At 40.7% G+C, this 15,868-nt stretch overlaps 1 protein-coding gene across 6 annotated transcripts in view; it reads right to left on the bottom strand.

Moving 5' to 3' along the window:
- The window catches only part of ABLIM3 (actin binding LIM protein family member 3), a 164,920-nt gene extending 150,020 nt beyond the window's left edge, over nucleotides 1-14,900 (bottom strand). For 2 of the 6 annotated variants that reach the window (XM_074212366.1, XM_074212367.1), the window contains exon 1: nucleotides 14,459-14,896. In XM_074212366.1, the coding sequence (XP_074068467.1) occupies nucleotides 14,459-14,471 (13 nt within the window). In that variant the 5' untranslated portion in view covers nucleotides 14,472-14,896. Of the gene's footprint in view, nucleotides 1-14,458 lie in introns of all 6 variants that reach the window. The other 4 variants (XM_074212368.1, XM_074212369.1, XR_012473739.1 and 1 more) reach the window with 3 other exon arrangements.
- Nucleotides 14,901-15,868: the final 968 nt, after the last annotated feature.

The following is a 15,868-nucleotide window of genomic DNA, read 5'->3' as shown; positions in this document are numbered from 1 at the left end:
CAGATGGATAAACCACAAAGGTGATGAATATGAAAGAGGAGTCAAGCTCTGTTTGCTGAAACCCAGAAGTTAAGTGAGGAATAATAAATAGAAACTTCACAAAGGCAAAATTCTGCTAAATATCAGAAAGAATTTTCTAATAATTAGAGTTATCAAAAATGGAACCTCTTGCTTGAGGAGGAGGGAAGTGTCTTGTCATTGGAAGTGTTTCAAACAAACTCGCAGTGATAGTTTCTCTGGGATGCTACAGAAGAAAACTGTGGTTCAAGTACAAGTTGAACTAGATGACCTCTGAGACTTTCCAGCTCCCTCATCAAAGAGATATTCAAGTAGAGGTTGGATGAGCCCTTGTTAGGGATATGGAGGAAGGAGTTCTTGTTTGTGGTATAGATAATCTCCATGATCCCTTCTAGTTGCCATAGAGAAGTGCTGAGGTCTTCAGATGAAGATAAGGAATGTGACAGAGAGATTTTTGTTTAGATTAAAGCATGATGAAACGCCTGTCTTTCTAGCTACTTCAGAAGGTAGGAAATGTCCTATCAATCGAGGTTTTCAAGTCAAGAATACAAATGTTTACCTTTAAGGCATGGATATGGTGGAGGACTTTTTTGCTTAGGTATGAGTTGGAATACTGAGCTTTGAGATCTTTCCTCCCCTTGAAATTCACTGATTCCATTCCCAGTGCTAGAAGTACATTTCTGAAACATTTACATCAGGCCACCAACTCAGCAGAAGAGAAAGCCCTGTTAGTTACCAAACTTTTTTAAAAAGGTTCTGATTAAATGTTCTGATTCAGATTCTCACACTGAACTTGGATTAACCCTAGTTTGAAGGTATTCCCTATTCCATCAAGTGGAACACCAATGTAGTTCCCAGGGAAGTCCTGTTGCTTCAGTACCTCATTTAGTATATGGTCTTCTGAGTTTGCTTCACTAATCTACGCTACAAATGATGTCCCATGCATCAAACAAAGTCAGTGGGGTATAAGAGAGTATTTAATTTGGACTTCATTCCTGCTTTGGAGATTTATGAGCTATGTTACTGTTGGCAAGTAATTTAACATCTCTGAATCTGACTTTTCCTGAAAATAATAATAATACCTGTTGTCATGAGGATAAAAATAAGAAGGACCATACAAAACATTCTGACAACCTTAAAGCACTCCATAATTGTCAGTTATTATTAAAATCAATGTGGCGGTTAGAAGGGCAGGTTTTGATTTGGTTTGACCTGAAGTTGGCTCAAATTTCCCATAATTTGTCTCTTGACCTCTTTTACCTCTCCTTCCCACCTGCCTCCTTAGTTGCCCTGGAAACAAAGCCAGACTCCAGGATATAGGGACAGGATCTTGCTTGCCCTAATTTTGGCCCTCACTGCATGCAACAGGAGGTGATGTCAACCTCCCCAGAGGGGGTCAACCAGCAAAGTAAGGACACAGAACCAGGTTTGTTTTGCTGAATCCCATGATCATAAGATTTAGAATAGGAAAGTGCATTTAAGATAATTCTATCTAGATCCTTCATTTTACAGATGGAGAAATGAAGGCTCAGAGAGCCAAAGTGATTTAAGCCAGGTCATTTGACTCAAAATTCATGACTTTTTACTCTGACACACTGTCTAACAAGGACCACTCTATTGGGGTGACACAACCAGGCAGTACTTCAAAGACATTCTCCTCCAAAGTCACCTTCTCAGGAAGCAGGATAATACATTACCATTAAGTAGGATTTCCCATGGTGAATAGGAGCATAAAATTATTATTTGTCTCGTCTGTAAAATGGGGATAAGAATATTTATACCAATTATCTCACAAGGCAATCATGAAGAAAATGCCTGAAAAAACTTTAAAGCACTATATAAATGGAAATGAGGATAATAAAAAGAAAATTGTAAGCCCATAGAATGTAGGAAGGCACATTTCCAGCTGACATTGCTAGTTGCTGACCCAAAAGTATTAGCCAAAAAGAGGCTTGGAGAGAGACCATGCCTTGCCCTATTTGTTCTGATGGGCTAATCTGATTCTTCTGTAAAGAGGACACACAAAAAAGAAAGGGTAGGTTCAGGGCATGTCTTTATCACCAGTAAGTGTTTGGTTGCACCTTTGAAAGTACTTAAATTATACATATCAGCTCTATCAGGAAAATCAAAACCACACCTATTTTAAAACTGTGGTGACAATGCAAATGTTTCTAACAGTTTCTATTACTCTCTGGCTGTACCTATTTTTTTCCCCCATTCTTAGGGATAGTATGTATTAAACAAAAGCTCAACAATGGATTAATTTTGAACATTTCTAAGTACACCAAATTTCACCAAGCTGTGACTAAAACATTGTGTTGGGGGTGGAGCTACAAAGATTAAAATTTGAAAAATATTTCCTACCCTCTCATGGGGAGTTCACAGTGAGGCCAGGGAGGGACAGGGCAGTGAATATTAGAGAAGTAAAGAGATAACTTGTACCCTCATGTACATGTTGATAAGACTTCAACAAAGATGACTAGAGAGATTCAAGAAAGAAGGATCATTTTTAGGTTTCAGGGTGAATGGAGGCAGGGAGAGACTTTATGGAAGAATTAGCATTTGAAATAAACCTTAAAGGAGTAGAAGGATGGACATGAACAGAGAGAAGCCTATTCCAGACCTGAAGGTAGGTGGAAAAAGTACACAGCAAGATCCCAAAAGAGCTAAAAAGGCTAGAAAGATGCTCTTCATCTACTATAAACAATTAGCAAGGATAAATGTCTTTATGTCCTTCCTATCTTTGAGTTTAATAGCTCAGTGACACAATAAAAGGTGGAGAAGATGGGACTGGACTATAGAGCATCAGCCCTGAAGTTAAGAGGACCTGAGTTCAAATATAGCCTCAGACACTTAATAATTAATTTAGCTGTGTGACCTTGAGTAAGTCATTTAACCTCATTGCCTTGCAAAAGAAAGAAAGAAAGAGAAAGAAAGAAAGAAAGAAAGAAAGCCCTAGGGATTTCAATGAAATTTAAGGTAAATAATAGAAGATAGAAAAATATGGATGGACTTATGTAGCACAGTGGATAGAGTGTGAGGCCTGGATTCAAGAGGATTCATCTTCCTGAGTTGAAATCTGATCTCAAACACTATTTGTGTGACCCTGAGCAAGTCACTTAACCTGTCCACCTCAGTTTCTTTATCTGTAAAATGAGCTGGAGAAGGAAATGGTAAACCATACCAGTACCTTTCCTAAGAAAACAGGATCACAAAAAATTAGACATGACTGAAAAATAGCTAAACAATTACAGAATAATATGACAATAAAAAAAAAAAATCCATGACCTCCTTTTCTCTGTAAAACTGTGTTTCATTGCTATATGGAACTCCTATCTGGGACTCCTCCTCCCTTTATCTGCACAGTTTTCACCTTAGTCCCTTTCTGAAGTCTGGTTTCCCTGCTGTTCTTCAAACAAGACACTGCAAAACATCAAACTTCATCCTTTTTCATTGGGTTTGCCTTATTCCTTTTATTCTCCCCCTCCTCAACCTTTTCCTCCAGATAGCAGCCAAAACCCTACCTTTTTCAAGAAGACTTTCTAAGTCTTTTAATATTATTAGTGCCTTCCCTCTGAAATTATCTCCAAATTCTTCTGTATTTATCTTGTTTGTACAAAGTTATTTGCACACTATCTCTCACTATTAAATTGTGAGCTCCTTGAAGATGGGATTTTGCCTTCATGGCCTTGATACTTTTTTGTACAGTGTTTCTCTTTATACTAAGCTGACATTACCCATCTTTCAATATCAAGTGTTTCCCAGAACATTTGGAAGAACTTCCATTACACAAAGTTTGGAACACTGGGAGGTTAAGTACCTTGCCCAGGATCACAAAACCAGTGGATGTCAAAGGTAAGCCTCAAACCCAGATCTTTCTGATTCAATGCTGGCTCTATTAGATCACACTATTTTTCAAGTGACTTCAGACTGTATTAACAGAAAGTATTATTTCCAGAGTGAGGAAGGCCATAGCCTTGTTGTTCTCCCACACTGGCTAGCATATTGTCATCAGGTCTGGGCACTACATTTTAGGAAGGGCATTGGCAAATTGGAGTGGACTTAGAGGAATGAGACCAGTGAGAATGGAAAACATCAGTTAAAGGGAGAGAAGAGGATAGGAAGGAACCATTAACTTGAAGAAGAGAAGTCTTGGGAAGGAGATGATAGTCATCTTTAAGGAAGTGATGTCCTGGATAGAGTGCTGAGCCTGGAGTCAGGGCTGAGTTCAAATCTTCCCCAGTTCAAATCTGACCTCAGACACTTACTAGATGTGTGACCCTAGGCAAATTTAACCCTATTTGCTTTAGTTTTCTCATCTGTAAAATTAGAGAAGGAAATGCAAACCATTCCAGTTTCTTTGCCAAGAAAACCAAAAGGGGTCATGAAACATTAGACACAACTGAATAATAACAATAATATACAGAAGAAGGATATTTGGCCTGAGGTGAAGTTGCAGAGAGGTTGATTTCTGCTGAATGTGAGGAAAAATTTCCTAGCCATTAGAGCTGTCCCAAGAGAGTATATTAGGTGTTAGTAAACAGTGAGATCCTTATCATGGAAGTCCTCAGGTGGTAACTAGATTATCATTTATTGGGATGTGTTAGGGGAAATTCTTAATTCAGTTATGGATTAAGCTGGATGACTGCTGAGCTCTCTTCTAACTCGGATTCTGTAAAAATGAGATTTGTGTGTGAGTGTTCCAATTGGTTGGAATGCAGAGTTAGTGAAGCAGTGTTTTACAAGAAAAAGCTTGAAAGGAAGGCTGGGGTCAAATTTGTCAGTCATATATTAAGCACCTAATATATGCTAAATACTGTGCTCAGCAATGGATACACAGATCTGCCACTGAATGGCAGAAAGTTCTGATCAATTTGGATTGCAGAGTGTGTGAAGGGGAAGTTGTTTTTTTAATTTAATTTTTTTCCAATTACATGCAAAGATAGTTTTCAACAATTATCCTTTTGCAAACTTTTAAGTTCCACATTTTTCTACTACTCTCCTTTTCCTCCCCTGATATAGGTTACTCATGTAAAATTTTGTTTAACATATTTCCATATTAGTCATGTTGTGAAAGAGAAATTAGAACTAAGAGGGAAAACAACCATGAGAAAGAAAGAAAAAAAACATAAAAGAAGTTTTAAAAAGGGAACTTAGTATGTCTTGCTCTGCATTCAGACTCCATAGTTTTTTTCTCTGAATGTGGATAGCATTTTCCATAACAAGTCTCTCAGGATTGTCCTTGATCACTGAACTGCTGGGAGGAGATGCATCTGAAGGGGATTTTTTAAGTGAAAGCTGGAAAGGAAGATTAGAGCCAGATTGTGAAACTTTTTGCTTAAAATAATGCCCCCCCTTTAATAATTAGAAAATGTCAAATTTATCCTTTAATGCCCTCCATAATTTGACTGCAACCTTTCTTTTATAAAAAATCATACTCCTATTAAGAATTCATGATTACTTCTCAATGACTCTTTCTCCCACCCTCCCCATCTAATCAAATTCTATTTTGTAATAAATAAAAATTAAGTAAAACAAATCAACATTTGACCAATGTTTGAAAATGTATGCTTTATTCTGCACCTATAGTCTACCACCTGTTTGATGAAATACATTGTACCCTGCACTAAATCTTTCATTGTTGTTTTCCCATTGATGTTTCCATCATTATCATGGTTACCATATACAGTGTTCTTCTACCAACCTCACCTTTCATCTTCATCTTCAATTACTTTCTTTTCTCTACCTTATGCTTAGCTAAAGTGGACTATTTACCATTTTTTAAATAAAGTCCCACAATTTTCTGTCATCTGTCCCCTCCTCACCAAATCTGTTCCTCTGCTTGAAATGACTTTCCTTCCTAGTTCTTATCTAACTCCTGTCTATCCCTCTAGCCTCAATTCAAATGCCACCTCATCCAAAGCCTTCCTCAGCCTGTCCTTTCCCATCCCTTACAAATGGAATATTTCTCTATCTTTTCCATTACTCTAATACATTGAATTTCTTTTATAATTCTTTCATTCTATCTCTTATGGAATATGTTTTGTGCCCATGTTCACAAGATTTTGAGTTTAAAAGGATATTCGAGATCACTGAGACCAGCCCTGTCATTTTTCAAACAAGGACACTGAAAACCTGTGAGGGAAGATGATGACCACAGTTGGCAAATAGTAGTGCTAGGATTAGGATCCAAGTCTAGTGTTCTTTCCACATTTCCATGTTTCCTCATTTTCCCCTACCAGAATGTGAGTTCTATGGGAACATAAGTTATACATTATTCAACTTTGTTCCCTTTCCTTCCCAATCCTCCTCCCTCTTTCTCCCTGCCACCCCACCTCAACCCCTCCCCCCATAAGCATAGTTGAGCAGTGATTCCTGCCCAAAGTCAATCTTGGAAAGCATTTGAGCAAATGAGTAAAAGAATAAAATAAAACTTTTTTTTAAAGTGTGAACAATCAAACGTTTTCCCATCAGTCAGGAAAGACAAGTCATAAGAAACACAAAAAGCTCCCACACCTTAAGTGACTATTTTCTACAGTTTGAGTTTACAATGACCATCCAAAAAATGTTGGTTAGCAGCTTGGGGTGGAGGTCTAGTAGTAATAGACACACCCAGGGGAAAACCAGCTGAAGTCTCCAAGGTGGGGGGGTGAGTGGTTGGAGCACATTTTGCTGGAGGCAATTATTGTATTATTGTGTTCCCTAAATTTGGAGTGTAAATTGAGTATCTTTGCATTGATTCACACTATCAATTTCAGAGTCACTTTATCTTCATTTCTGATTATTCTTCAATTGCTCTTTTTCATTCTATCTCTCCATCCTCTTTTCCCAGACTCCATTGGGAGCTGAGCTCAGAATGTGAGTGTTTGAAAGCATAGCTGAACATTAAAGCAAGAAGAGACCTTACAGAATTGCAGAATTGGAAAGGTCTTCAGATTATAGAACAAAGAGTATCAATGATGGAAGAGATTGAGTCCTAGTCCCTCATTTTACAGAAGAGGAAACAGGCTCAGAGAGGGTGCTTAATAAATGCATATTGATCGGATGTTCAAGATCATACAGTAGGGACTCCACTTCTGAAGTAGAACAAGAACCTAGGGTTCCTGACTCCCAGTGCAAGGAGTACCCACTCCATTATATCAAATTGCCTCCGGTCTATCTTGAGGGATTTAAAAGGAATTCTCTGAAAAATGCCTCACATTTGAAAAAGCTACTATACTAAAACTTTTGAGCCTCACAATGAGATAATAATGCCTTTATTACTGTCCACATTCTAAAGATGAGCAAATTAAAGTGCAAAGAGAGGAAGTCATTTTTCCTAGGGTCACATTGTTAGTGAGCAGCAAATCTAAGCCTCCAATCTAGGTCTTCCAATTCTAAGGCCAATACTTCCCCTATTACACAGTGATTGTGCCTCACATAAATGGAGCTTAGTGTTGTAATCAACTAAAACTCACAGCAAAATTAATCTGACACCTATTTAATGACATGCATAATCATTTCTGTACTGCATGGTAATCAGGCATAAACAGTGAACACTTTGAGTAAATGAGTGTAATCAGTGTTACTTTTGCAGAGCCAAATAAATTTCTGGAGGAAATGAAGATAGGGAACAGAAGAGGGTCATGGTTTGTTAAAAAAAACAAAATTGCCCCAAGTGTGGAAAGAACTGTCTTCAGAACTAAGAACACCTGGATTCAATTCTTTACTGTATGACTTTGGTCAAATCACTTGACTCCTGTGTGCCTTGGTTTCCTTCTCTGTAATTTGAGGGAGTAGAACAAGGTGATCCATTAGGTTCCAAGTCCAGGGTTCTTTCCACCATGCTATGTTGGTACAGAGCCTTGGTTCAATTCCTGACTCTGACACATAGCTAGGCCAGTAATGTAATCTCTAAATCCTCTTAGGATACTCTCCAAGGCCATAAACCAAAGAGAAGTTTCCAAACTGCACAAGGAGAGGAACTTCCTCACTGGGGCTCCCTAGATTAATGAAACCATTAGTCTAGCCTTAAATCATCTCTGTCCTTCATTGTGAGTTCCTATGATCCCTGACAGTTCAAAATAAGAGACTGGAATTCAACAGAAATTGAGGGCTGGAGAAAGAGATTTATGATAGTGCAAACTGGTGATAGATGAAGTAATGGGAATGAATATAATGTCCAGGAAGAAATTGTGAGCAGGTAATATCTTGGAAAGACCACCAGTATTGAAGCCTGACAATCTGGTTTTGAATCCCAATTCTTCTTACTAGCTGTGTGACATTATATAAATCTCTTATCATTTCTGGGTTTCATTTTCTTCATCTGTAAAATAAGGATCTCTAGGGTTCTTTACAGGTATAAATCGTATAATATTATTCCCTGAGAAACAAAGATTACCCTACACCTCCAGGCTAGAAAATGGTGACTTCAGACCACCTATACTGAAGTATGCTTCTCAACTCTTGGCAGAGAGGTGATAGACTAGAGAGAGGAGCAGAGTCATTTTGTTTGACTGTTTATTTGGGTCAAGGGAGAATTTTATGGGCCTGAGGGTGGGAAATCATTGGGAAGTGACAGTGATGTAAAAAAAAAAAAAAGAAAAGGAAAAATCATCAATAAAATCTCTGCAAACTGGTCCATATCTACATCTATATCTATATTTATATCTACTAGCTGACCCCAGATACCAGACCACAGATGCTTCACTTTCATACTTTTTCCAGTCATTCACTTAATAACATTTCTTACCATCTGCCTAAGTCTGCCAGTATTATTCCCCTCTCCCTCCTCTTTCTGTGTCCTCAGAACAAAATACTCTTAACTGGTCACCACTGGTTTTGTGAATAGTCTCCCCTTATTAACATGTAAGTTCCTACAGGGCTGGGATTGTCTTTTAAAATATTTATATTTCCAGTGATTTGCAATATTTCTAGATCATAGCAAACATTTAATACTTTTTTTTTTACTGAAGTGTGAGTGGGGGAAGTCTGTGACCAGCATTTATCCCCTTTAGGAAAAAGAGATCTTTGATTTAAAACTAGAAGACTTAGGGGCCAATCCCTCTTTCTAGGTCTAAATTTCTTCTCTGTAAAATGAAAGGGTTGGACTGGATAGTATCTGTAAGGCCCAGTTATCATGGTCTGTAACTATGGATGACTGAAATGCCTAGAGGGAGTAGGAGTCTGGAAAGTGTGAGGGAGGGTAGAAGGAGAGGCAGTGTAGGAATACACCATATTTCACAGGAAATTGGAAATGAAATTTGGGGTGGAGCTGGGAAAAGAGGGGAGTAAAGAATTCAAGAATTGAGAACAGACATATCAAATGAGAGAAAGACTCCTAAACTGCTATGTACCCACCCAGTTTTCTCTTCAGGAAGTCCATCTCAGACCGAAGCCAGGCTTATCATCACCCTCTCTTTTAGATTCAGGCATCCTCCCTTTTCTCTTTCCTTTAGAGTTAGTGTTGTTGTTATTCAATCATTTTTCAGTATGTCCAACTCTTTGTGATCCCATTTCCTTGGCAAAGATATTGGAATGGTTTACCATTTTCTTCTCCACTTCATTTTACAAATGAGAAAAATGAGGAAAGCAGGGTTAAGTGACTTGCCCAGGGTCACACAGTATCTGAGGCCAGATTTGAATTTTGGAAGATGAGTATTTTTGACTCCTGGCCTGGGACTCTATCCATTGTGTCATCTCTTTGCTCCAGTAGAAAGAACTATAGATTTCCACCTGTGTCTGTCTAGTCTCTCTCTCCTCAGTGCCATCCTTCATACTCTATCTAATGCACAAGTTTGACTGTCTTACTTCCCTATTGAAAATCTTTCAGTGACTCCCCAGTACTCAGAGGGAAAACACCCCCCACACACATACACTTCTTCATCTGCTATTTAAGGTCTTTTATAATCTGACTCCATCTACCTTTTCAATTTATTTCACTCTCTTCCTCATCATGACAATAGTGTGGGATGTTGGGCAGAGATCTTACCTTTGAGCCAGTATGAACTGGGTTTGAGTCCTCCCTCTGACAGATATTGGCCATATGACCCTGAGTAAGTTATTTTTTTTTTTAATTTTGCTTTGTTTCTGCAAGGCAATGGGGTTAAGTGACTTGCCCAAGGTCACACAGCTAAGTAAGGCCATATTTGAGCTCAGGTCCTCCTGATTCCAGGGTTGGTGCTCTATCCATTCTTCCACCTAGCTGCCCCCTTTGGACAAATTACTTAACCTCTTAGAGCTCTAGGCAATTCTAAATGACTAAGTTTCAGGGAATGTATCAATTTTCAATAAGAAGATTCTCCTCTATCATGCAAAGACAGGTCCAGTCTCTTTTCTCCTCTTTTTTCTGTAATCTGTATTCAAGTCAAATTGACTATATTTTCTCCCTAATCTTGTCCTTCATTTTCCTGTATATTTACGCAAACCTTCCTCAGAAAATATGTTTTTTTTTCCTTCAAATCCTAAAAAGAATCCTTTCCCTTTCCTTCAAGGCTCAGGCCCAGCTCAAGTGATATCTCAATGAAGAAATCAGCCTTTCTTGATAACTGCCACCCCTTCACTATTCCCCCCAGCCAAAACCCATCATTTTAATGCATGGTTTAGAGTTCTCTTTTGCCTTTTTCTTGTTCTTCCTAGTGCCTTCAAAGGGCTGTATGATTTCTAAGGTCCTTCTGCTATTTTGGCCACATAGACACTCACCTCTGTACTTATCCTATCTACCACCCCCCATTTTACTGTAAATTTCTAGAGGGTCAGGTACTGTGTTATTTTCAACTTTGTATTCCCAGGGACTTGTACATAGTAGATGCCAAATGAATATTTGCTAAATTAAGTAGAGGAGATAGTGGGAGTAAGAAGCAGGATAGGATAGAGATGACAACCCTAGAAGATAATCCTATCTTCCCTGAGTCTTCTCTGCCCCAACTTAAATTCCTTCAAGCAATCACTATATGTGCTCTCATCATTATGTTTACTCTTCTCTGTAAATGCTTCAACTCATACCTAAAATGTGTCTCTGGAACAATCTAGGTCTGGTATGACCAGGGCAGAGGATTATATGAAGTCTCACCTTCCTCTTCTTCTCAGGAAGGCTTGTCTCTTGCTTTTCAAGGCTGTCAAACAAGACTGGCATTCTGCAGTTTAACCTGCCAGCCAGACAGCCCTTGCTTCTATCTCTTCCTCCTTCAGTTTCAGTGTCACTGGGACAGAAAGACCCAGAGGTGAATAGAACTTGGCCCAACCCTATCTGAGTCTAGACCAGCTTCTCTAACATCCCAAAGTCATTAAACAGGAAGGCTTTGTGTATTACAGATAGAAAGGACATAACAACAATGCTAATGTTTTAGTGATTTAAGGTTTACATAATAACCAAGAATAAATACATTTCAAAAATAAGGAAACTGAGGCTTCACCATCATAAAACAAGGAAGCTTCAGAGCCAGGCTCAATCTCTGGCCTTTTAATTCCAAGCCTTTCCAATATGTCAACTTCTTTCTAGATGTTGAAATTGTCTATCATCATGAGACAGAGACCATGGGTCAAGCAGAAGGTACTGCTGGAATCTGGCAATAAGCTCCCAGTCAGTGGAAGCATTCTATCAGAGAATTTTTAAAGATGTTATTACAGGTGAGAACTAGAATAGATTCCACTATGATTCTGCAAATCCATGTACACACTTACCAAGGACAGTTCAAATAAAAAGAAAAGCTATTTATTTGTAGAACCAAGGAAAGAATCTATGGTTTTTGTTTGTTTTTCTTTCCTGGAACTGCCTTTTCTCCAAAGCCCTGATTTCTTCAGAATCACAGAATCTTAGAGACCACATAATTCAACTCACACCTGAAGAGAATGAACTCACTCTCAACTCAAAAGCATCTGATTCTTTTGATTTTGGAGGCAAACATCAGGAGATAGGAGAGGAAAGAATGTACTTGGAAATTGCACAGTCCACATATACCAATAATACTCTTATCATTGTTCATGATAAGCTCTATGTCTTTATCATATTATGTGACTTGACATCACAAAATAGAAGGATGAGACTTTAGGCATCATAGTGCCAATAGCATTGAAGAAAGTTCATTGAATGTAGAGTCAGAAGACTTGATTCTGCCATTTATTTGCTGTTTAACTTTTTTTTTTTGGTTTTTGCAAGGCAAATGAGGTTAAATGGCTGCCCAAGGCCACACAGCTAGGTGATTATTAAGTGTCTGAGGTCAGATCTGAACTCAGGTACTCCTGACTCCAGGGCCGGTGCTCTATCCACTGTGATACCCACATATCAGGCATTTTTGGCCTTAGTTTCCCATCTATATATTAAGATTTCCTTCAGTTCAATTAATTTTCTCATTTTATACATGAAGAAACTAAGATTCAGGGAGGGTTAATGGGCTGCCCAACAATATACAAGTAGAAGAGTTGGAATTTGAATACAAGTCTTTTTTTGCCCTAGCATTAAAACATCTTCATTTTCAAAAATCCATATAAAATTATGCCTTCCTGCTTGCAGCACCCTAGGCTGATACCTTGCCTATCCCTAGTTTCAGTCATTAAGCAAGACTACTCTGAAAACTAGAAAAAGAGAATGGAACTCTTGGTCTTACTGGTCGAAGAACAACTCTGGATTCAGAAAACACATGCTATGCTTACCATAGAGAACAATTTTAAAAGGGGATTATCAACACTTGACCTTCAATTCCTTGAATAAAACAAAGATCTCTTCACTCCTGTTTTTCAAAGGGTTATCCAGAAGTTCAACCATAATAAAGTATCACATTTATTCACTGCTTTAAAATTCAATTTCCTTACATTTTGGCCAGGTTAACAATGCAAATATTATCCTCATTTTAAAGATGAGGAAATGGAGGCCCAGAGAGGTGAATTTAGTTGTCCAAAGTCACAGCTACTAAGAGATGAAGTTAGTACTTAAACGTATTCAGTTCTCTTTCAATTTACCAAGCCTCTCATGCATACACATTTCTGCACTTTTTTACATGGTAAGAAATCTCCATTCAAGAATAAATTCCAGAAAAACTGACAAGGTGCTGATTAGATTCACTGGTATAGGTGGAAATTCCCTAATGCCTTTTCCACTATACTATATTGCACTAATTATTTAAAATTGCAGGCAAAAATCTTCAGAAAAGACCCTGCCTTAAATCTTTGGTCCTACCTACCCCAGAACCAAACTGATGACTTAGACTGTTAAACCAAATACAAGCAAAATCCAGTACACATTTATAGGTGGATCATAGGATGATGAATTCATTAAACTGGAAAGGAACTTTGTGGTCAAAAAGAACCCTAAGTTCTTAATTTTATTTACACACAAACACACAAAACACAACATACACACACACACACACACACACACACATATATACACACACACAAAGAAGGGGAGGACATGAATTTAATTTCAGTCTCATGGACTTTTGCTCTTTGACCACAGCTTCAAATTCTAGCTAGATAGAGAATAACTTCCACAAGACATGGTTTGGCTTCCAACAGTTTTTTTCTGGGCTTGGTGAAGTGAGTGCTCAACAGTCTACTCATAGATGGACTGAGCTGGAGGGGAGCTCAGAAACCATTTAGTAGAAATCATTCCTTTAATAGAGGAGGAAAGGGTGTGTGTGTGGGGGGACCAGAGAGGACAAGGGTCTTGAGCAAGGTCATGCTATCAAGTCAACACTTGAACACAGTTCTCTTGCCTCCTAGTTGGAAGTGTTTTCTACTATGTCCCAGCTGCTCATGCGCTTTCCAACAGCTGTAAACCAATTGGCAAAGATAGGTCCCACCCAATCCATCTGGCAGGAAGATGTCTGAGCCAGCTCCGGCAGACCATTTGTCGTCTGGGGTATGCAGGGACGATTCACAGACAGTGCCTGCTTCCCTGCTCACATTCCCATCAGTTTCTAAATACAGTCGTTCCTCCCCACCCCCACCCAGTATTCGGCAACCTTAAACTACTATAGAAATATGAGTTACTGTGATTATCACTCCCCAGCACTGGAAGAGCCAGACTGGCCTTTGGAGAGATCTGCCTGGGATACTGTACATTTGGCTACCATTGAACACACCCACCAACCTGCTCTGGTCTATTTATCCCCAAGCAGGGGCCTGGGAATGGGGAAAGAGGGTACCCAGAGAGCTCTTTAAGGGCACTGACATCTGCACAATAGCTTGACCCAAGCCCTATTGCTACTACCAGGAGGACCAAGTGCCCTACAGGGTAGCTGTCAGAGACGGGTGGCATCCTCCTGCTCCGAAAGGCCTGTCTTGAACCTCGTCTCCCCCATAGGAACAAAAGCAGGCAGCAGCCTGGGTGTGGATGGTTCCTGCAGATGCAGGGTTGCCTCTTCCTGCTCCTCAGTCAGAGCCAACGCAGCCTCCCCTCCACCTCCACCCCAACGCCCCCGGTTCCCATAGCGAAGCAATAGGAAGAGATAGATGTACTTACTGCTGGTGTTCATGGTGACGCCCTGGCTCTGAATTTCTCATTCAACAAAGAGGCCAAAGCGGTTCTTTAAAGGTGGTCTCCCTTTGCTCCAAAGCTCACCTGGAGGGGGAACTTGGGGGGGGGTGGCGGAGAGAGGGGGGCAAAGGAGGGACCAAGAGGGAGAGGGCTCGAGATGGTCTCCAAGGTTGCTTCCAGCTCTTAATCCTGTGATCCCGGGGTCTCTCCCATTCAGGTATGCCCTCTCTGCCCTCAGTCTGCCTCTCTCTGCCTCCCGCCTCTGCTCTCAGTCTTGGAATGGCAGAAGCAATGAGTGACAAGCAGCTGGGCCGGCAGGCAGGGCAGGCAGGCCAGCGGACAGACAGACCGACAGTGCCGCTGCCCGGGCGCCTCGCCTGCGCTTTCGCTGGCTCCAGGGTGCTCCCGAGCAATGCGGAGCAATTCCAGCTGGACTTTTCCTGTGAGCGCTCCAAGGGGGTGTGGACCACTGAGAGGGAGGGAAAAGGGGGGGAAGGGGGGGCGGGAGCCGGGCTGCAGCCCGCTCCTGTCCGAGCCGAGCCGAGCCGAGCCGAGCCGCGGCTGCGGGGTGCTCGCCCGGCCCCAGGACTCGCCCGCAGGCCGACTTGGGGAGCCCGGTGCCCTCCCCGCGCCCCGCCCCGCCCCGCCCCGAGCTGCAGGGATGCTCGCGGGAGGTCTGGGTTCTGCCAGGGAGCGGGGACCAGGGGAAGGAGCCCCGGGAAAGAAGCCTCCCCGCAGGCTTTGCTGGCTTTCCCAGCGCCCAGGGAAACGGGGGATGGCTGGCCGCTGGCCGCCACCTGCTGGATACAAGGCGATGCGCCCAGGCAGCTGGCATTTCGGGGGGCACCGGGAAGCGGAGTAATGATGTGTCGCATTTCTAAAGCACTTTGGGTTGACAAAGCGCTTAAGATGATAACATTTGGACCTGGGAGAGTCCCTTAGAGACCTCCCAACCCTGCTCCCTCCTTTGGAAATGAAAAAAACACAGCCAGATGCGAGGAAGTGACTTGCCCAAGGTCATGCCCTGTCTTAGTAATAGAGCTAAGATTCCAATCCCACCACCCACCCCTGAGATCCTGAAGCTGGAAGGGACTTTGGAGATCACTTAGTCTAACCTCTTCTTTATATGTTTGTGTAGACTGAAACCCAGAGAGAGGAAGTCACACAGCTGATAAATAGAATTGTAATCTCTTCCCAGATCTTTGGGTTCATTTGAACAGGCTGCCCTTCTCCCCATCCCCCACATCAACTCTATGAGAAAAATGTCAAAATGAGCAAGTAATTTAGTAAATAAACACTTATTAATGGAATGCTATGTACTAAACACTGTAGAGTATTCTGGAGATTCAAAGAAAGTTGAGGTAAGAAGTACAAATCTTACTCTCTCCATTTGAA

The sequence above is a fragment of the Macrotis lagotis genome, chromosome 1, assembly GCF_037893015.1.
Source record: "Macrotis lagotis isolate mMagLag1 chromosome 1, bilby.v1.9.chrom.fasta, whole genome shotgun sequence".
Lineage (NCBI taxonomy): Eukaryota > Metazoa > Chordata > Mammalia > Peramelemorphia > Peramelidae > Macrotis > Macrotis lagotis.
Note: the sequence above shows the minus strand (reverse complement) of the source record. Positions and strands in the feature narration are given on the sequence as shown.